Raw genomic sequence first — 21,780 nt, forward strand, 5'->3', positions numbered from 1 at the left:
AATCAGCATCACAAATATGCAACAAAACTCATGAATGGAAATGTCTCAATTCTCATATATTTATATACTATTTTAAATGCTTTTTTCCATAAAGACAATTGTATAATATAAATTTGAACAATATATATAACGTAATAATTTTCTTTAATATTATCCACGCAACGCACGGGCACGTATACTAGTATAGAGGAAAGACTCAAAATGATCCTTTTTCTTTGAGTTTAGAATCAAAGTAACCTTTATCTTTTAATATGGAGCACTAATAGTCTTCCATGTTTCTAGAATTGATATATTTTTAATACTTCATCAAACAATTGTCTAATATTTAACTGACTTATAAACTGTTCACGTGAGAAAGTTTTCCCCTCAAAACTGAATCTTTGTTTCCCCTGTCTCTCACTTCCTACAATGAACCAGGTTTGAGCGGCAGTTAAAAAGAAGAGAAAGATGAAAATAACAACCTAGAACAAACTCTATCGACGGCGGAATAATTCAACATGTGGACGAGATATGTTGAAGTTGGACAAGAAAAAATACTACCAATCCAACAAAATGCAGTTACATTTTAAAGATCAATTTTTTTTTTTACAAAAAAATAGATCACCTCTTGTTTTACAAGTAGAAACTATATTTTGTTATTGTTTTTGAAAAAAAAATTTGGTGTAGTTTTTTGTGCGAATCTGCTATTGTTTGTGGTTCAATTCTAGTGTTGTTTTAGTGCAAATTAGGAGCTGCTGGTATGGTGCATTTCTGGTGCTGTTGTGGTGCTTTACTAGTGCAGTTTTGGTGATGTTGTGATGAATTTCTAGTGCAGTTTGGGTGTTTTTCTACTGTTGTTTTGGTGCAATTTTAGTGCAAATATGAAGCAATTCTAATTTGAAATATGAAAATTTCTTTGTGAAGATTCAAGGGACCAAACAAATTGAAACCAAACATACATCATATTTGTTCCATAGCAAAATTCATTACATTGCAAAATGAAAAGATACATTATTCTATACTAAGTCAACATGTGATAGCATTTCGAAACACCCGTTTTACAATTATTTGATCGCAACTACTTTTGGCTCATTTTTTCCGCTTCTTATCTCGAATTCTCTATCAAAACTTGCATTTGATAAACTTCTGCTAGGCAGAGCTTGAATCTGCCTGGATCTTTTCTCTTCTAGATTATCGCGTGCCTCTAATTGTCTTCGAGCTCACTCATGTTTAGCATGTATTATGTCATAATTGGGACAATCAAAATGATCAATGGAACAATTGATCGAGTATCTGGTGTGCAAATACCTTTCCTATAGATGCACATATATCAATAATGATGAAGAATGCTTTGCAAATGAGAAGAGACTTCCATTGAAGGAGATGAAAAAAAAAGGCATTCCTCAATAATCATTGAAACACCGCTGACATATTGAATATTACTTCTCGGTCTATTTCATTTATGCAAATAGATGAAAGAAACAGAGTTATGATGGATAAATTAGGTATTGATACTATTTGAAGGAGAACAGAGACGGGGAAGGTTTGAGTTCAGAAAGCATTTCTCACGTGCAAAGAAAAGTGCCGTCAAAAATTAGACGGTTGTTTACGAGAGTACTAAATATGCACCAATTGTTGAAACATGGAAGACTATTAGTGCTCCATGTTAAAAGATAAGGATTACTTCGATTCTAAATTCAAAGATGGAGGACTATTTTGAGCTTTTTCTCCCAATATCTATCTATCTATCTGTGAAAAATGAAAAACTCCACCTTTACCCCAAAATAAAAACAAAGGTGTTCGGATTTATTTATTTTACTAGTGAGCTCATCCGCGGTTATAAAAAATGATAAGATGTCATAATATATTTATTCAGATACATAATTGATTTCATAGAGAAAAAATATTTGGTTAGTAGTTAGATGACTTCCAACAAAATCATAAGCTATTCTTTTAAATCAGAAGAAAATATAATTAAACTTACGACAATAAATTTTTTATATAAAATAAAAAATAAAGAGGAATCATAAAAAAAATGTATTTTTTTACACCGCTTACAATCCTAATCATTAAAAAATAAAAAGAAAAAATATGAAATCAATACACAATTTTTTGAACTTTTATCGATATCCATTTTCACAAGTCGATCACCATTCACTAGCTTTTATTTTATTCTTCAAGTCAAATTAAAGAATGAATAATTTAAGTATCGAAAACATAACAATTTAAAAGGCTCGTGTGATCATTTATCCAAAGTCTTACAATGCTTTTATTTATAGGACTATAATATGAATAACAAATAATGTCAAGATTATGACTAATAATTATTTAGATATTATGATAATAAAATTGTGGGAGTAACGAAAATAATGACTATTGAGTTTTGTGTTAAAGAATATAAATGAATAGTTAATTGACATATTTATTATTCTACAATAAAAAAGATAGAGAAATTGTAAAGGAAAAAAAGAAGAAAATAAACAGAATTCTTAGCATTATTGTGTAGATTTTATTGTTATTTAAAACTTGTAATGAAATATTTACAATTGAAAATTCATGGGAAAAAATTATAGTTAGACATTTTTGAGGAACTAAACGGACATAAAATAGAAAAGAAGAGATAATTATGTCCAATAAAGTCACAGTTACTATTTTGAACCAAATGAAATTATAAANCTTTACTAGTGCAGTTTTGGTGATGTTGTGGTGAATTTCTAGTGCAGTTTGGGTGTTTTTCTACTGCTGTTTTGGTGCAATTTTAGTGCAAATATGATGCAATTCTAATTTGAAATATGGAAATTTCTTTGTGAAGATTCAAGGACCAAACAAATTGAAACCAAACATACATCATCTTTGTTCCATAGCAAAATTCATTACATTGCAAAATGAAAAGATACATTATTCTATACTATGTCAACATATGATAGCATTTCGAAACACCCGTTTTACAATTATTTGATCTCAACTACTCTTGGCTCATTTTTTCCGCCTCTTATCTCGGATTCTCTATCAAAACTTGCATTTGATAAACTTCCGCTAGGTAGAGCTTGAATCTGCCTGGTTTCTCTTCTAGATTATCGTGTGCATCTAATTGTCTTCGAGCTCACTCATGTTTAGCATGTATATGTCATAATTGGGACAATCAAAATGATCAATGGGACAATTGGTCGAGTATCTGGTGTGCAAATACCTTTTCTATAGATGCACATATATCAATAATGATGAAGAATGCTTTGCAAATGGAGAATTTTTCTTCTGCCTGAGACTTCCATTGAAGGAGATGAAAAAAAAAGGCATTCCTCAAAAATCATTGAATATTACTTCTCGGTCTGTTTCATTTATGCAAATAGATGAAAGAAACAGAGTTATGATGGATAAATTAAGTATTGATACTATTTGAAGGAGAACAGAGACGGGGAAGGTTTGAGTTCAGAAAGCATTTCTCACGTGCAAAGAAAAGTGTCGTCAAAAATTAGACTACTGTTTAGGGGAGTACTAAATATGCACCAATTGTTGAAACATGGAGGACTATTAGTGCTCCATGTTAAAAGATAAGGATTACTTTGATTCTAAATTCAAAGATGAAGGACTATTTTAAGCTTTTTCTCCCAAATATATCTATCTATCTATCTGTGTAAAATGAAAAACTCCACCTTTACCCCAAAATAAAAACAAAAGTGTTCGAATTTATTTATTTTACTAGTGAGCTCATCCGCGGTTATAAAAAATGATAAGATGTCATTATATATTTATTCAGATACATAATTGATTTCATAGAAAAAAAATATTTGGTTAGTAGTTAGATGACTTCCAACAAAATCATAAGTTATTCTTTTAAATCAGAAGAAAATATAATTAAACTTACGACAATAAATCTTTTATATAAAATAAAAAATAAAGAGGAATCATAAAAAAAAATGTAACAATTTTTTTACACAGCTTACAATCCTAATCATTAAAAATTAAAAAGAAAAAATATGAAATCAATACACAATTTTTCGAACTTTTATCGATATCCATTTTCACAAGTCGATCACCATTCAATAGCTTTTATTTTATTCTTCAAGTCAAATTAAAGAATGAATAATTTAAGTATCGGAAACATAACAATTTAAAAGGCTCGTGTGATCATTCATCCAAAGTCTTAAAAATGCTTTTATTTATAGGACTATAATATGAATAGCAAATAATGTCAAGATTATGACTATTAATTATTTAGATATTATGATAATAAAATTGTGGGAGTAACGAAAATAATGACTATTGAGTTTTGTGTTAAAGAATATAAATGAATAGTTAATTGACATATTTATTATTCTACAATAAAAAAGATAGAGAAATTGTAAAGGAAAAAAAAAAGAAAATAAACAGAATTCTTAGCATTATTGTGTAGGTTTTATTTTCATTTAAAACTTGTAATGAAATATTTACAATTGAAAATTCATGGGAAAAAATTATTGTTAGACATTTTTGAGGAACTAAACGGACATAAAAAAGAAAAGAAGAGATATTTATGTCCAACAAAGTCACAGTTACTATTTTGAACCAAATGAAATTATAAATTTACGACAATCAAAACTTTATATAAAATACAAAATTAAGAGAAATCATGAGAGAACTAAAAAAAAATTAAAAAAATAATACAACATCATTCTTACGATCTTAATTATTAAAACATTAAAAAAATACGAAATCAATGTACAATCTTCCGATCTCTTGTTGATATCCACTTCCACAAGCCATAATCACCATTCAATAGTCTTTATCTAATTATTCAAGAACCAAAACATCAACATAATAAACACTAAAAATATGACAACTTAAAATGTTGATGTGCTCATTTCAACAAAGTCTTACAATCTCTCTATTTATAGGATTACAATATAGAATACCAAATAAATATCATGAATATGACTATTAATTATTTTAGAGGTTCTAATAATAAAATTTTATGGGAGTTATGAAAATAAAAACCATTAAGTTTTACATTTTTTAAAAAAAAACTAAAACGACTTTTTAGCAATTTGACACTGAGCTTTTGATATAAAATTTGCATTACTTTCAACTCTTGCAAATTTCTTACAATAAAATTCAAGTAATAAAAAATACGACTTACATGTAAATAAAAAAGAAAAATAAGTATACCTTTTCGCCAATAATCTTGCGGGACCTTGTTTAAATTTTCTCACTAAATTGCGAGACTGAAATTCGATCAATTTATCAAATATCTTGGAGAAGATGATTTTTCCCATTCAAAAAAAGACACTTGCAATAAAACAATTAAATTTATATAAGTAAAAAGTTGAAAGCAATATATAAGCTATAAAATGCTATTTTATTAAATTACAAAAAAAAATTGTGATTCTTGGTCAAAAAGATGAGCAAGTTTATCACCTAGTTATTACCTAGCTCAACTATACATATAAATTTGATCATTTCATTTGTAACAAAAATTTCTAATGCCTCTATTTATAGGACATAATATGGAATACCAAAAGATATCATGAATATGACTCTATTAATATGAATTAGGAGTTATGGTTATCAAAATACATGGGAGTAATGAAAATAAAGACAATTAAGTTTTTATATTAAATAATATGAATAAGTGCAGTAGTAATTGGCACATTAATTTTTGTACAATAATAATTTAAAAAATAGAAAAAATTGTCAAAAAAATGAGAAAAAGATAAATAGAATCCTTGGCCAAAGAGAGGTGCCACATCACTTTTCTTTTATCTAACTTTATATTATATATAGATAGATTTATAAGTAATTTTTTTTATGAAAGATGTTTGAAACAGATAAAAAGTATTTTAAAATATTTATTTCTAGGTAAAAAAAGTACCCAAAAAAAATAGCCTAAAATTGATAATTTGGATATGATTATCTGTGACTTATAACTTTTAATTTACAAGCTGATCAGTCTAAAACATTTAAAACGGACTTCCAAGAAAATGAAACAAATCCTGGAGTACAAAAAATGATGAAACCACAACTTTTGTATCATATAAAACATAAAGAGGAGAATTTTATTCTCAATTAGCAGCGTACGATTTTATGAAAATTGAGGAAAAACAAATAGAGATGTATTTGTCTTTATAGNATTTTAAAATATTTATTTCTAGGTAAAAAAGAGCAAGCATTAGATGAAGCCGACTTTGTCCATCTCGCATATCAACTTCCTCTATCGATAGCGTAAAGCCGCCCAACACAGAGAACGAACATGTTCGAAAGTACCCAAAAAAATAGCCTAAAATTGATGATTTGGATATGATCATATGATTATTTGTGACTTATAACTTTTAATTTACAAGCTACTTAAAAGAAAAATCAGTGTAAAACATTTAAAACGGACTTCCAAGAAAATGAAACAAATCCTGGAGTACAAAAAATGATGAAACCACAACTTTTGTATCATATAAAACATAAAGAGGAGAATTTTATTCTCAATTAGCAGCGTACGATTTTATGAAAATTGAGGAAAAACAAATAGAGATGTATTTGTCTTTATAGAAATTGAAATTCAAGAAGAGGAATTGATTTTTCTTTTCTTTATTGTTGTCTTCATTGGTGTGTAAACTTTTACCAAATGGTAAAGTTTTGATTATTTTTAAAACCACAAAAAAATACAATTATTGATATAATTAAGGCCCTTCAAAATTAGGTGTGTGAAAAAATCAATTTAACTGATAAATTGAATCAAATAAATGTTAATTTAGTGTTGTGAGGTTATTAGGTTAACAATTATGTAAATTAAAATTATTGAACTATCGGTTCAATTTTCAGTTCTTAGATTTTAGTTAATGGTTAATCAATAAGCTAAGAAGATCATATAAAACCTATTTTTTTTATTCCTAATGTTATAAAAGGTGGCTTATATTGTTATTTTTAGAGATATAAACGCTTTCTTATTTCTCAACAGTGAGACATTATACTTTTAGAGTATCAACTTTGGTTCATAATTTTGCATTGTAGTTCAAAATTTCAAATTATAGTTTGTTACAAGGGACATCTTTAAGAGAATGCTATTGCATCTAAGTTTGTATGGATTCATCTTTTTTGTTGTTGAATTAAATGACAGACAAATATTTAAACTCTTTAAAATTTTTGTTTTGATTTGAAATGAATAGGCACTATTAACACTAAAAATACAAGGTTGTACTTAAAGTGTATGAATTCATGTCTTTGAAATGCAATTTTTCGCAAGTTATTTCACAATATTATTTTTGTAATTCTGTTTGATTGATATATTTTTTATTTATAGGTCTCGTATTTATTAGATCATGATGCTTGTTTTAGCAATCAATATTATGTGAATACAAACGTCATGAAGTAACAAACGTCATAACGTTTGTTTCATTTGCTGAAATAAAAAAAAACATTCTTATTGGATAAATAAATAACTAAACCGCTAAGAACTTTTAATCGATTAATAGAAATTGATAACACTTATCTTACTAGTTTAATTATCAATTTAGAATGTTTACAATCTGACAAAGGTTATTTGAAAGAAGGTCCTTATTTTAGAGATAATCTTTAAGTTTTATCTTTCAACATTTTCAACAATAAGAAAGTAACCAAAAATAATAACAAATTGAATAAACCTATTTTACAATAATATTGATTTGCCTTTGTTTTAAAACTTTTCTAACTACACATGTTTATTTTCGAACTTTTTAACTAAATTAATTCAAATTTAACACTAATGCATAAAAAAAAACTAATAATCTCAAATCCCAAAAAGCGAGGAAAAGGAGAAAAAAAATGGCACATCAGTCTTTTGTCTCAAATGGGTATAGATTTATTTATTTTTTTAAAAAGAAGTATAACTTAAACGAAGAAAATTGACTTTTTAGGCTATTTATAATTTATTATTATAATTTTGCAATTTCTTTATAAAAAATATTTATTACACTTAATTAAATTTAAAAAGAAAAGACGGTGCCCGCACGCCGTGAGTTCTTACATTTTTAACTTACACTCGTAACGGACTAAACTGAAAAGTTTAGGGCAATATTGGTTAAATCCCTAGAGCCGAAAATCCTAATGACAGTAAAGTTCCCTCTCCTCNTAAAAGTGGCTCATATATACCCCTATTATTATACAAATGGCTCACATATACCCTTTTCCTCTAACGGAAGTGAAAGAATTAATTTTAGTTTAAATTTTTTAATTATTTTTAAAAAATATAATCCCATATGGGTATATTTAATCTTCCTCAAACATATATTATTATTTTAAACTTTTTTTTGTTTCAATGACTAATTTAGATTTATTATTTTGATGGTCAAATTTATTTAAGTTTTGTTAATATTCTTGTAAAATTTATTATAGATGACCCAATTTTTTTCTTCAAATACAAAAACTAAATTATATCCGAAAAAAATTGTTTTAAAATTTTTTTCTTTACACTAAGGAATGAAAGAAAAAATAAAATAAGAATAAGAAACTCAAATAATGATAATCAAAAAGTCACAAAAAATAATTATGTCCGAAAAAAATTAAAATATACCTTGAAATTTGCTAGAAAAATCATATATACCCCTAAATAATTTTTTTTTAAAATCAAAAGTCAAAAATATAACTTTAAAACTATTTTTTTTCACTTCCATTAAATAAAGGGTATATGTGAGCTCATTTTGTAACGATAGGGGTATATGTGAGCCGTTTGTATAACGGTAAGGGTATATATGAGCCACTTTCATAACGAGGGACATATCAATTCCAAATAACAAAATTAAGGGGTATATCAGGCCCTTTTCCCAATTTAAAAAGAAAAGACGGTGCCCGCACGCCGTGAGTTTTTACATTTTTAACTTACACTCGTAGCGGACTAAACTGAAAAGTTTAGGGCAATATTGGTTAAATCCCTAGAGCCGAAAATCCTAATGACAGTAAAGTTCCCTCTCCTCCAAATCCCTTTGATAAATTTCTTCGCTTCTTCTACCAGAATTTCCCGGCACCGTCGATTCATCTTCATGGCGAGCCAAAGCTACTTCGATTCTCCCTCGGCGGCAACCACAGATTACCCAGTACCATTATCTCCGCCATTGCCTGCCTTATCTAAGGACATAGAGCCGAATAGAGCCTTAACAGCTTCTTCGAAATCTGCTTTGTTTTCTCTCTCTCGAAGTCATGTTATCTTTGAAGACGAATGGATCATTGCGGTTAATAAACCTCAAGGAATTTACTGCGAGAGCGTTTTGTCTTCACTCCCGGATTTACTCAATGACACTGGTGAGATTCCTTTCGTGTACAATTGGTTGTCTTCTGTAATATTTGGAGTTGGAAGGGGATAATTACTTACTCATAGATAATATTTGGATTAGCAAAATATAATTTCAGTTAAATTGATTCTATAGACTGAGTAACTGACCATATGAACTCTTTTGTTTGTAGTTTATAGGTCGTAGTATACATAATATACACCTGCGGATGTCACTAAACCCTTGCTTGATCGGTGTAATACTTGTACTTCTGTTTATTAACAATGTATAATCAAACAGAGGCTTTTACACTCCCAAAGATGATTTCGGAAAGAAGAGGAATGAATCGAACAGAGGCTTTTAATCATATTATGTTGTTTTTATCGTTAAACATTTGAATCATTTTATATTTTAAGTTAAGAAATATATGAAGACTAATACTACTTGGATACTTGTGAGGTTTCCTTATGTTTTCACCTCCACTTGCAATATCTTCAGGGGCTAATGTTTCCGAGCTTCATTTAGCTAATAGACTTGATCGTGACACAAGTGGTGTGATGTTGATTACTAAGTTACACAAAGTAGCAGCTAAGTTCGTAAAAGCATTTACAGACCATAAAGTACGAAAAACATACCTGGCTTACTGTGTTGGGCTTGCTCCTAAATGGGAAAAAATAACTGTAAAATCAGGTCATGGACGGTCAAAATATGGAGCTTGGCGTGTTTATGCTGCATCAGATGCGGGCAGAAAACTGCCAGGTGGATCACTTGTTAAAGACATGGAGACCTCTTTTGAAGTATTATCAGTGAATGGTCTTGGGTGTTTTAAAGAGGTTGCTGACTTTCATAAAGATGAAGATGTAGTCATAGTTCAAGAGAAATCAGTCATTGGTTGTGACTTGAAGAAAGATGAGATTTTGGTCAGGGCGAGCCCTCAGAGTGGAAGAACACACCAAATTCGCTTGCATTGCCAGTATCTTGGAATTCCTATACGAGGAGATGTAAGATATGAAGGTGTCTATGAGTGGAAAGGAAGCAGATATGATAGTCATGAACTTCATGCAGAAAGTTTATCTTTTGAGCATCCTATTACTGGGAAACCAATGCTGCTTCAGGCACCTTTACCTTCCTGGGCCATTCAACCTTAAAGTCTCAGTTCGAGTAATGATTGATCTTGCAGTTTGATAGTATTTTGAGCTCTCTCAAGCAAATGGTAAAATCCTAGCCTTCATTACTTTGTTGACTTTGATAGTAGTTCTTTTGCCTCTTAATTTTTGCTTCTTGAAATTGTTATGACAATGCTTAAAGTTTGATAAGTTATTTGTTGTTTTATATACCTAGAGGGGAAGTTGGAGAAGGAGAGAGCGAGAAATTATCTCTGGATGGCACTTTATTAAAAGGCAGTAGAGGAAAAAGAGATACCCTTGTATATAGAGAAGTCAATGCAAACTGTTGTCGGGTTTCTTTCAATTGAATTTTTCTTTCTTCTTCTTCTTTTCCTTTGTCAATGGTGGGGGGTCTGTGGCTGTTCTGTTTTGAGTGACAATGCTGCTTTTATTTTGTGATTATCAAATACAAATGCAATTGGCTCCTTAATTTTATCAGTGTTGTTTATGGACTTCAACACATTTTTCCTTTTGCTTAAATTATTTTGTCGATAGGTGATTCCTGATCAAATGAAGCACCCATTTTGGCCCACGTAATGGAAAGCCAAAAAAAAGGGAGTCTGCCCACCAATTTTCTTGGCAGTGTATCTTAGGATGTGAATCTTAATATACCGGCTGTTTTCGTTAAATCCTTCCTGCTAAACTTAGCATGTTTACATGTTTAGTATCATCCAAGATCCTATACATGTGAATAGGCTATACATTTTTCTGGTTATTGTCAAAAACAAAAATGTTGTGTACTGCTGTGAACACAACACCTACAAGAGATCATGTTCAATGGATGTGTCTACATATCTTGTGCAATTCAGCATATATGTGCTTTATTGCTTTTAGTGGATGTTTTTTCCCGAATTATAGTTGATGTCTGTGGACTTCTTCTTGTAAAGAGTTGTCTCAAAATCATCTCCTTTTTGTGCAAAACACTATGTTTCATGTTCTAACTTTTGATAAATATACTTCATAATTGTTGACGATTTTTTTTTTTGGGGATAAAGCTGGTGTGCAGACCAACTTGAGCACACCCAGACTAATACGCTGGGTACCTGCTATCTCTCATCTGCAAAAATGTTAGTGACTCTATCCATCAAGGTTCAGATAGATGGAAAAAGTTTGACAGTACACTTTTTTTGGAGGATAAAGTTGCTGACGATATGCTATTTATCTTGCTTTGGACTAGAGAAAAATATGCTCGGTAGTTGTTGACTATCTGCTATTTAGGATTTTTCTTATACAGTATCTGCAACTAAATTGGAACATACTGACTAATATGAAGTTAATTTATGCGGAGCATCTATGGAGATGTTCTCATTCTCTGCAATTTGTTCAACAAGGGAGAGAGTTGCATAGATGAGCTGCAGGCTGCAGCACCGGAGAGGATTTCCAGTCAGATGTTATTGACATTTCAGTAACTGCCCTTTATGTTAATCTGCTAGTTGTTGGGATGAGGGAGGGAGCAATGAAAAAGGAGCTGCAGGCTGCTGCATCGAAAAAGATTTCCAATCAGATGTTATCGACATCTCAGTCACTTCCCTTTATACTAATCGTTATGGAGGACATTGCAATTCACGCCAATAACAGTTGCATCTCATGTGGTGCATCCGTTTCTTGTTATTAGTGTTTGATGTGTCTCCTTTGCTGGTAAACGGAGCTATGTGCATAAGATTGTTATGATCCCAGAGCTTCCTTGTTCTTATTTAGCATGCTGTGGTAGTTTTTGCTCCAAGAGAGATTGGAGTACTGAATTGTAAATCATCATTCTCGACATGTTTTATTGGATTTGGTTTGCCTGAAGTTATTCCATGGACTGAATCAGTGAAATAGATCAACATTAGTTATGTGCTGAACCTTCCATGCTTTATAAACAATAACAATATTAATTATGCCTCACTTCCAAATAAGTTGCGGATTATTATACAAATTCTCACTTACCATATTACTCTCTCTAAGAGTATTAAAAGTTTTTCAAATTTTCTAAAACGTATAAATCTCTGAAAGGCGTGATCAAATAATCGCAAATAAGTTGACCTCTGTTATTTTTTTAATGCAGTCTTGGGTTTGGTAGAAACGCAGAAGGAACACCTTGATTATTTATTCTTAAATCTTAATCGGTAAGTAATTTTCCACCAAGACAATTCAAAATACATGCATAGCTTCAAGTTGACCGCTGAGAACCCTGAAAGAAATTACGGACACTAAACTATACTCTTTTCTTCTTTTTTTTTAAAATTGGTTTTTCCATAATGGTTGGATTAAGGAAAATTGGAGTTTGAATACTTAACAAGGTTGAACCTAATTAGGTAGTTAATGACATAAATAGTTGAACCTAATTACATTGATCACATTACATACATAAACTTTACAAACTTACCTTTTTGTTTTTATACAAGTATCTTATTAGTGAGGCATCTTTGGTTGACTCTGGATTAGTTTAAATTTAAACTATCTAATTCTGAAAAATTAAGAGAAGTCAAAATTTCCACGATTAAGCAATGGTTAGTCAAAAATTGTAAATTGAATAAATACATAATCCTATGGATGTTGATTAATTTGATTTTACTTAATTGCTCTTTACCTGAGGTATTTCCTAGCAGGTCTCTTGGGAGTAATTTTTCTTATTCAAACATAACGGTTAATCAAATCAACCCAACTTAAAGCTTTCCAACAATTTCCTTGCATGCTAAGCTACGTAGATTTAATATTTTTTCGTGTGCATTTAATATTTACAAATAGTCATAAGAAATACCATATCTTGTTTTATTTTATTCTCTTTAGTTCTTTATAAATAGTCATATAGTCTTTTATTTCCAAGAAATGTTTCCTTTTTGTTGTGTGGTTATATAGAAAGTGAAGTATTCAAGAAAGTTGAAAAAGTGTGAGAGATGGGTTTGATGAGTGAGGCCTTAACACAGATTCTGATACCTTTAGCTGCTTTTTTTGGCATTGGTTTTGNATTGAAAAATACATAATCCTATGGATGTTGATTAATTTGATTTTACTTGTCAATTGCTCTTTACATGAGGTATTTCCTAGCAGGTCTCTTGGGGAGTAATTTTTCTTATTCAAACATAACGGTTAATCAAATCAACCAACTTAAAGCTTTCCAACAATTTCCTTGCATGCTAAGCTACGTAGATTTAATTTTTTTTCGTGTGCATTTAATATTTACAAATAGTCATAAGAAATACCATATTTTGTTTTATTTTATTCTCTTTAGTTCTTTATAAATAGTCATATAGTCTTTTATTTCCAAGAAATGTTTCCTTTTTGTTGTGTGGTTATATAGAAAGTGAAGTATTCAAGAAAGTTGAAAAAGTGTGAGAGATGGGTTTGATGAGTGAGGCCTTAACACAGATTCTGATACCTTTAGCTGCTTTTATTGGCATTGGTTTTGCTCTGCTTCAGTGGTTTTTGGTCTCAAAGGTCAGAGTCTCCAGTGGGTCAAAATTGGAAAGTGAATACAATGACAAGTTGATTGAAGAAGATGAACAAGAAGAAGGTATTGATTCTGATGATGTTGTTGCCAAGTGTGCTGACATTCAAAATGCCATTTCTGAAGGTAGGATCTTTTTTACCTCTCTGAATTTGACTCTCTCATTTTTGTTCAGATAACTCTATTCACCAAAGCTTAGATAGATAAATGAAATCACCTAGCCTTTTGAATGATGATGACATGAGTATAGCTAAATGGAATAATGAGTATTCATATAAGTCGACCTCAATTTGTTTGGGACTGAGGTATAGTTATTGTTGCATCGGATTTTGAACTTTGAAATGGTTTCGTTGACCGCAAAGCATGAAACTTTTCTCCTTTCACCTATTGTTATAACTATTATTGGTTCCATGTGGTTTATAGTTACTTTACTATCCATGGATTTCTCCTTCATTTCAATGTCCTAAACAATGCACGTTTTCAAGGATGATCCATTTTTGTCTTCATCAAGAAGATTATTTGAATTGTTGTATCCGAATCTATAAGATTGCATCTTTAACATAATTGTGTTACATGTGTCTTCTAATAGTTATTGTCATGTCATCTAATTAGTACGATCTTCTTTTTCAAATTTAATGTTTTTCATATTGATCGATAGCTGACAAACAAAACTAAAATCCTAATGCCGAGGTATCTTCATTGTGATTTAAGGATGCAAACTTTTAACATATACTAACAGGTTTCCAGTTACCACTAAAAGAAGCCACAGGATTGTCCTGTTACTTTTGTATTAACTATGTCGAACATTGGCAGGGGCAACATCCTTCCTGTTTACGGAGTACAAGTATCTTGGCATATTCATGGTGGTATTTGGAGCAATCATTTTTCTCTTCCTTGGATCAGTAAAAAGTTTCAGCACAGAAAGTGAGCCTTGCACTTTCAACAAAGAAAAAATTTGCAAACCAGCTTTAGCCAATGCTTTCTTCACCACCATTGCCTTCTTTCTGGGAGGCCTAACTTCAGCCCTCTCTGGCTTCCTTGGAATGAAAATTGCAACGTATGCCAATGCAAGAACGACTCTGGAAGCAAGGAAAAGCATTGGGAAGGCCTTCATTATAGCTTTTCGCTCTGGTGCAGTTATGGGATTCCTTCTTGCTGCTAATGGCCTCTTAGTTTTATATATCTCTATCAACTTATTTAAGCTGTACTATGGAGATGATTGGGAGGGTCTGTATGAGTCTATTACTGGTTACGGTCTTGGAGGATCTTCAATGGCTCTCTTTGGAAGAGTTGGTGGAGGTATATATACAAAAGCAGCAGATGTTGGTGCTGATCTAGTAGGCAAAGTTGAACGTAATATTCCTGAAGATGATCCCCGCAACCCAGCTGTAATCTCTCATCTTGGGACCTTCTGCTCTTGCTATAGTTTTTACACCTTCATTGTTTATAAGTTGAAGCCTTATAAGTTTTGTGTTATATTTTCCTTTGTTGATCACAGGTTATTGCAGACAATGTAGGTGATAATGTAGGGGATATTGCTGGAATGGGCTCGGATCTATTCGGTTCTTATGCTGAGTCATCATGTGCAGCACTGTTTGTTGCATCCATTTCATCCTTTGGTAGTAGCCACGACTACTCGGCTATGTCTTATCCTCTGATTATCAGCTCAATGGGAATTGTTGTTTGCTTGATAACGACTCTTTTTGCAACCGATATTTTTGAGATAAAGAATGTGACTGAGATTGAACCATCTTTGAAGAGGCAACTTCTCATCTCAACTGTTCTGATGACTGTTGGAATTGCTTTTGTCAGTTTCTTTGCTTTGCCATCAGAATTCACTATTTTCGATTTTGGATCTGAGAAAGTGGTGAAGAACTGGTATTCTTCTTCTTGCTTCATATTTTGTGCATAGTTCTACCTATTGTCTATGTTTCCAATATAGCATGATCATTATGTATTGCTACAGGCACCTATTCTTCTGTGTTTCAATTGGTTTATGGGCTGGCTTGGTCATTGGTTATACTACTGAATATTACACTAGCAGCGCTTACAGGTTGGTATTTTCAATTGTTAAACTATGCTTGGATAACTTTATTACATTATGTTAGGTTTAACATCAGTATCATTAACTATGACATAAGTTGAATTAGCTTGCCAATTTTTAAGCCATATCAAATACTACTTGTTATTTAAGTGAGTCTTTCCCAATCGCAAACATGTTAACGAAAATTAGCTTCAGAATGGAAACAAGGAAATCAGTCACTAATGATCAGTTAAGGAAATGTAAGCCCTGATATCACTTTACAGAAGGTAGTAGAGATTGTGACCTGTGATAATCAAACTAGAATTCCGTCTGTTTTCTGGGTTGGAAAAAGAGTGAATTTTCAAGTACGAGAATCATATGATATGTTGAGAATCTCTTATGATAATCATCCAACTAGCCATCAAGTTTTCCTCTCTACTTCTTAGTAATAGTAACTAGTGTTTCATAATGAAATATAGAAGAGTGTCTCTCCACTAGCAATGAAGCATTGTGTTTATGCCTGTTATTTGTCTCTTTTTCTTTTTTATTTTGAGGAGGGGGAAAGTTATGTAGTACTTATCTGATCTATGTCCTTAATGTCTACTATTGCAAAATCTTGCAGTCCTGTACAAGAAGTGGCAGATTCATGCAAGACTGGTGCTGCGACAAATGTAATATTTGGATTGGCTCTTGGATATAAATCTGTTATCATTCCCATATTTGCCATTGCCGCTTCTATATACGTGAGCTTCAGCTTAGCTGCTATGTATGGCATTGCAGTCGCTGCTCTGGGAATGCTTAGCACTATAGCCACTGGGCTCGCAATAGATGCTTATGGTCCTATCAGCGACAATGCTGGTGGCATTGCAGAGATGGCTGGAATGAGCCATAGCATTCGTGAAAGGACTGATGCTCTTGATGCTGCTGGGAACACAACAGCTGCAATTGGCAAGGTTAGATAAGTCTCCTCCTAATCTATAGCATTAACCTCTCTATGTTTGTCCAATTACGCAAATGAGTGTTTCCTGATGTACATAGAAATTCTTTCCAATTATATGAGTCCTTTACACTTCTTAACTAGAAAGTTTCAGCAACTCTAATTAATCGGCAGTTAGGTCACTTGTGAGTTGAGTGAAATAGACTTGCTTCAAAGTGACAGCTCAAAGTTGTGCTCTTGATATTGGTGCCTTCTGTACTATATTATGTGTACATGAATAGTTAACAATTCAGAGACGGATCTAGGGTGAGTTCTGCTGGTTCAACGGAACACATTGCTTTCTGTTCAAACCAAATTATGCATGTTTTTTTAATGTTTATATAATAAGATTACACTCATTTTGAATCTACTTACTCTAGATTTTGGACTCGCCTTTTGGGAACATCAGTTCCAGAGCAAGTATACCTGACAAACTACTTTCCCACATTATCAGGGTTTTGCGATTGGATCAGCTGCACTTGTATCTCTTGCTTTGTTTGGTGCCTACGTGAGCAGAGCTGGTATCAAAACTGTCGATGTCTTATCACCTAAGGTCTTCATTGGTTTGCTAGTAGGAGCAATGCTTCCGTATTGGTTCTCAGCCATGACAATGAAGAGTGTAGGCAGTGCAGCTCTGAAAATGGTTGAAGAAGTTCGCAGACAATTCAATAGTATCCCAGGGCTAATGGAAGGAACAGCAAAACCAGACTATGCAACTTGTGTCAAAATCTCAACAGATGCTTCACTCAAAGAGATGATCCCACCAGGTGCTTTAGTCACGTTAACACCTCTTATTGCTGGTACATTTTTTGGAGTGGAAACACTAGCTGGTGTGCTCGCTGGTTCTCTCGTTTCTGGTGTTCAAGTATGCAACTCTTAGTACCTTCAATTTGCAACATTCATGTCTCTTAGAATTCGCAATCTTATAGTAACTATTTCACATTTTTCGATGACTCTAGGTTGCTATTTCAGCTTCAAACACTGGAGGAGCATGGGATAATGCCAAGAAGTACATAGAGGTAACTGACTAACAAAGCCTCAAGTATTTCAACATATTATATGTAAAGTCATTTTCAATGTTTTTTTTTTTTTTGCAGGCTGGTGCAACAGAACATGCTAGATCATTAGGACCAAAAGGATCAGATGCACACAAAGCTGCAGTAATTGGAGATACAGTTGGTGATCCATTAAAGGACACTTCTGGTCCATCATTGAATATACTGATCAAGCTTATGGCTGTTGAATCTTTGGTGTTTGCTCCTTTCTTTGCTACTCATGGGGGACTCCTATTCAAGTTACTGTAGAATGAGCCTCTTTGTACAAAAACATATTTCTCCAAATAAACATAGAGTTATTCTGTCTAGACAAATTCTTTTTACTTGTCATTTTTTTGAGAAGTGAGTATTATTTCCACACATAACATTTCTTGGGAAAATTATTGTATAGGTAATCCGTAATTACCTTACAGAAAAATAATAATTGGGGCTAAGCTTTTCAAAATTTCTTAATAGAAGTATTTTTATTTCAATAAAAAGGTGTATTAAGCATCCAGTCTTTCTTGTTTTGAAAAGTTAATTCTCATGTTTACTTTTTCTAATCTTCTTTAATAACATGAAAATGAAAAAACAATTGGTGTTACACAGAAAAAAAAGTAGGTGAGTGGGTTGAGCGGATTACAGTATATTCCTTTGTGTATGCCACCCCTCATCTTTTTTGGCCCAATTCAACAAAAATAATATATCGAGCATAGGATGTACACAAATCTTTTTCTATATTGATGAGAGGTAGCGAGATTGTTTTCGATAGACAAAAAGAGTCATATGATCATTAGGTCACAGTAGAACTGTGAAAATAATCTCTTGTAAAAATACAAGATACGACTGCATACAATAAATCCTTGTGATCTAATCCTTTCTTGAATCCGAGGCATAGTGAGAGTTTAAGGCACCAGGCTGCCAAATTCATAAAACAAAAGGAAAGTTATGGATTGATGAAAATGTCAAAAGAAAACAAAGGAAAAACAAACGAGAATTGAGCAGTAAGTAACTGATCAAAATTTTAAATACATAAAGTTCAACATTTTAGGATATAGTGTATGAGCTAGAAAAATTATAATTCTGATCTGAATTGGTAATCTATAAATTATAATAATAACAAATCCAGCTAATAAAAGGAGTGGCTGAAAATTGAAATTGATATCTTCCAAATCAAGCATCCATTCAATTCAAAAATCTGCAAAAAAGACAAGTGCCGGCCCACTTGTCCTTATAAAATGTACTCATTTTGGATAATAAAAATAATTTCCACTCTAAAAATAGATAAGTTGGATCTCAACAGAACTTCTGCAAAAATGAATTAAAAACTAAAACGTAGTTGATAACTTTACCCAACCCCTCTTTCTTTAAAAAATAAATTAAAGTGGATCTTGATTATGGAAATACTTATTTAATTATTCCACCAAAAGTTGGTTGCTTTGGACAAAAGGTTACACATGTTATAACGTATATACTATCTAAATTCAGCAGGCATAAGTTATTTTATTACTCCACCGTTTCAATTTATATATCTTATTTTGATATGACATAATATGTAAGAAAATAAAAAAGACTTGTAAATCGTATGATCTTAAATTAAATATTGTATCAAAATATCATTAAATTTTATAATCTTAAATATACCATATAAAATGTTAAAATTAAATAATTACCCTAAAAACACTCTTTTATAAAACGGACAAAAAAAATAATAGTACCAACAAATTGAATGAATAATAGTTACTATTATACGTCAGAAACCAACCACATGGGTTGGTGCATGGTTTAATGGTATGAAAACTTTCTGCAGTTTTATTTTGTGATTATTATTCTCACTGAAGTTTTTGGACCCAACACAAATTAGAGCATATATATCCTGAAGAATCGTAAATGGTATGTAGATATCCTTCGTCATACTTTTGGGACATTAGTGCTTCTGTCGTCCATAAACTAGAGCATATATGTTCTTCACTCGAACGGAAGACCAAATAGGGACACGTGGCAGAATCTTATTCGTCGATCCGATATTTAATAAATGTCGGGTCGGTGGATAAGATTATGACACGTGTATATCCGCAACCCATTAGTATAAAGGGTATATATGCTCTAGTTTTTTGACAGAAGGGGCACCAATGTCCTAAAACTATGACGGAGGGTATCTGCATACCATTTACGTTAGTTGGGGGTATATTCATCCTTTTTCCCTTCAATCAATAATAGAGTTAAATTTTTTACTAAAAACTTAAAAACAAGCTATGTAATTTAAATATTTTCTTAAGATTATATTTACATAATATAATTTTTTTAACGAATTAATATCAGTTAATACCCCTTCAGACAAAGAATAGTTCCGCCTCCTCTTCATTGCTTGTTAATTGTAATGATGGACGGCTTGTGTTAATTATTTTAAAAGGCACCATACTAAAACATTACTGAAGCTTGAAATCTCAATGAAAATTAACAACAAAAATGATTTTTTTAAAAAAAATAATTAAGATGTTCACAAATTGATTTGACCATGTTATTCTTTATTAAAAAACATTAATAACGGATTCAATAGATATAATGTGCTCATTAGCATCTTGCATTCGATCAACACTCAAATTTTAATAATTACAGTATGGATTTTCCATAATGGAATCCTTTTCCATTTCTTGACGGTTGACAAAACAAATATACATGGAAGCAGATCTCGTAGAATGACAAGAGTTATATTGGCTTAATACGTAATCAATCTCTTAAAATTGTTAAAATATTTCATTTAGATATTCGAACTAAAATAATGTTCAATTGAATATATCAACTCTAATAAGATGTTTATTTAGTTATTTATATTCTTAGAAAAATTCTTACCTGCTTCAAGCTTTTGTTTACGATTTATGTTTTCAAAATCCATAAATTAATTGCATACACCCGATATTTTTATTAAACCATATTCCAATTCAAGCAGAGACATTGCATTTAAAGTTGAAAATATTTTCTTTCTATGTGTGAAATTGTATTTGTAGAAATAAAAATATGTTTTTAAAATTTGTTGACCAACTTTTGCCGTAATGTACAAAAATTGTAGTTGACAAAGAAAGGTCACTGCTAGAAGTATAACGATAAGCTCATCCACTTTCAAATTTTTACAATTTCCAAAAGAAACAATGTGAAAAAGTAATGAGCTTTGGGGAGGTTCTAATAAGCATATTTGACTTTTCAGAAATTCACTTTTTTTTTTTAATTAAACTTCTGCCTCAAGAGGTAAATAGAATTTCAAAAACCGAAAAAATGAAATTGAATTATATAAGGGTAGAATTGAAAAAAATATGTAATTATTAAAGTAGTAGTAACGATTATTAATGGCATTTTGATTGTACAAGGAGTAATTAAATATTTTAAATTAACCTGTCTAATTTTTTTTTTTGAAACAATACACATCACATTCTAAAATATTTAATATAAATCTTGATAAACATTTTAAAATATATTTTTTCATCAGATTGATATAATTTTTTTTGTACGCTATATTACTTTTCATTATAATTTTTTAATATTTTAAATTTTAAATTTTAAAATATTAAATTAATTTAATTAAATTATTAAAATTAATTAAACTAACTCTCATTAAATGAATTTGACTACTATTTTGGAATTGAGTAATTGACAACTATTTTGAAACGGAGAAAGTAAATCCAAAGGTTAGAAACTTAGCATAGAGTATTTTGGCATGGCATTTGTGTGAAATTCATATACGAGGGCCAAAAAAGGGTAAATTCGTTATTTCGAAAAAATCATCGCACAAGTGCTAACGTAAATATGGTCATTCTCACTCGTGTAGGTTCCCAATAAGAATCAGCCACGTCAAGTTAATGACACTCTAATGACAGATGGCACATTGTTATTCGTTCATGCCATTTAATTCTTCCACGTCAGATTAAACCCAAACGCTGCCCTACGTATCTACCGAAAATAACTCTC

At 31.2% G+C, this 21,780-nt stretch overlaps 2 protein-coding genes across 4 annotated transcripts; both read left to right on the forward strand.

The window, feature by feature from the left end:
• Positions 1-8,838: 8,838 nt before the first annotated feature.
• On the forward strand, positions 8,839-11,794 carry LOC125853034 (RNA pseudouridine synthase 1). 3 transcript variants are annotated; one of them, XM_049532713.1, is made up of 3 exons: positions 8,839-9,219; positions 9,687-10,401; positions 11,350-11,794. In XM_049532713.1, the coding sequence occupies exons 1-2, from the start codon at positions 8,871-8,873 to the stop codon at positions 10,334-10,336; spliced, it is 999 nt and encodes a 332-aa protein (XP_049388670.1). In that variant the 5' UTR covers positions 8,839-8,870; the 3' UTR covers positions 10,337-10,401; positions 11,350-11,794. The 3 variants fall into 3 exon arrangements, with proteins under 3 accessions (XP_049388670.1, XP_049388677.1, XP_049388683.1); XM_049532720.1 differs by having other exon boundaries at positions 11,628-11,794; XM_049532726.1 differs by having other exon boundaries at positions 11,686-11,794.
• Positions 11,795-13,609: 1,815 nt separating this feature from the next.
• LOC125853708 (pyrophosphate-energized vacuolar membrane proton pump-like) lies at positions 13,610-18,330 on the forward strand. Its single transcript, XM_049533439.1, has 8 exons — positions 13,610-13,910; positions 14,598-15,172; positions 15,283-15,662; positions 15,751-15,837; positions 16,430-16,760; positions 17,238-17,648; positions 17,743-17,802; positions 17,881-18,330. The coding sequence occupies exons 1-8, from the start codon at positions 13,676-13,678 to the stop codon at positions 18,085-18,087; spliced, it is 2,286 nt and encodes a 761-aa protein (XP_049389396.1). The 5' UTR covers positions 13,610-13,675; the 3' UTR covers positions 18,088-18,330.
• The last annotated feature ends 3,450 nt before the right edge of the window (positions 18,331-21,780 follow it).

The sequence above is a fragment of the Solanum stenotomum genome, chromosome 1 (assembly GCF_019186545.1).
Source record: "Solanum stenotomum isolate F172 chromosome 1, ASM1918654v1, whole genome shotgun sequence".
Taxonomy (NCBI): domain Eukaryota; kingdom Viridiplantae; phylum Streptophyta; class Magnoliopsida; order Solanales; family Solanaceae; genus Solanum; species Solanum stenotomum.

Excerpts from the sequence above, each read along its gene's own strand:
- LOC125853034 (XM_049532713.1), top strand. The coding sequence starts at position 8,871 with ATGACAGTAAAGTTCCCTCTCCTCCAAATCCCTTTGATAAATTTCTTC. Across the intron at positions 9,220-9,686 it reads GGATTTACTCAATGACACTG|GGGCTAATGTTTCCGAGCTT; the intron begins GTGAGATTCCTT and ends CAATATCTTCAG.
- LOC125853708 (XM_049533439.1), top strand. The coding sequence starts at position 13,676 with ATGGGTTTGATGAGTGAGGCCTTAACACAGATTCTGATACCTTTAGCT. Across the intron at positions 16,761-17,237 it reads CAACAGCTGCAATTGGCAAG|GGTTTTGCGATTGGATCAGC; the intron begins GTTAGATAAGTC and ends CCACATTATCAG. Across the intron at positions 17,803-17,880 it reads ATGCCAAGAAGTACATAGAG|GCTGGTGCAACAGAACATGC; the intron begins GTAACTGACTAA and ends TTTTTTTTGCAG.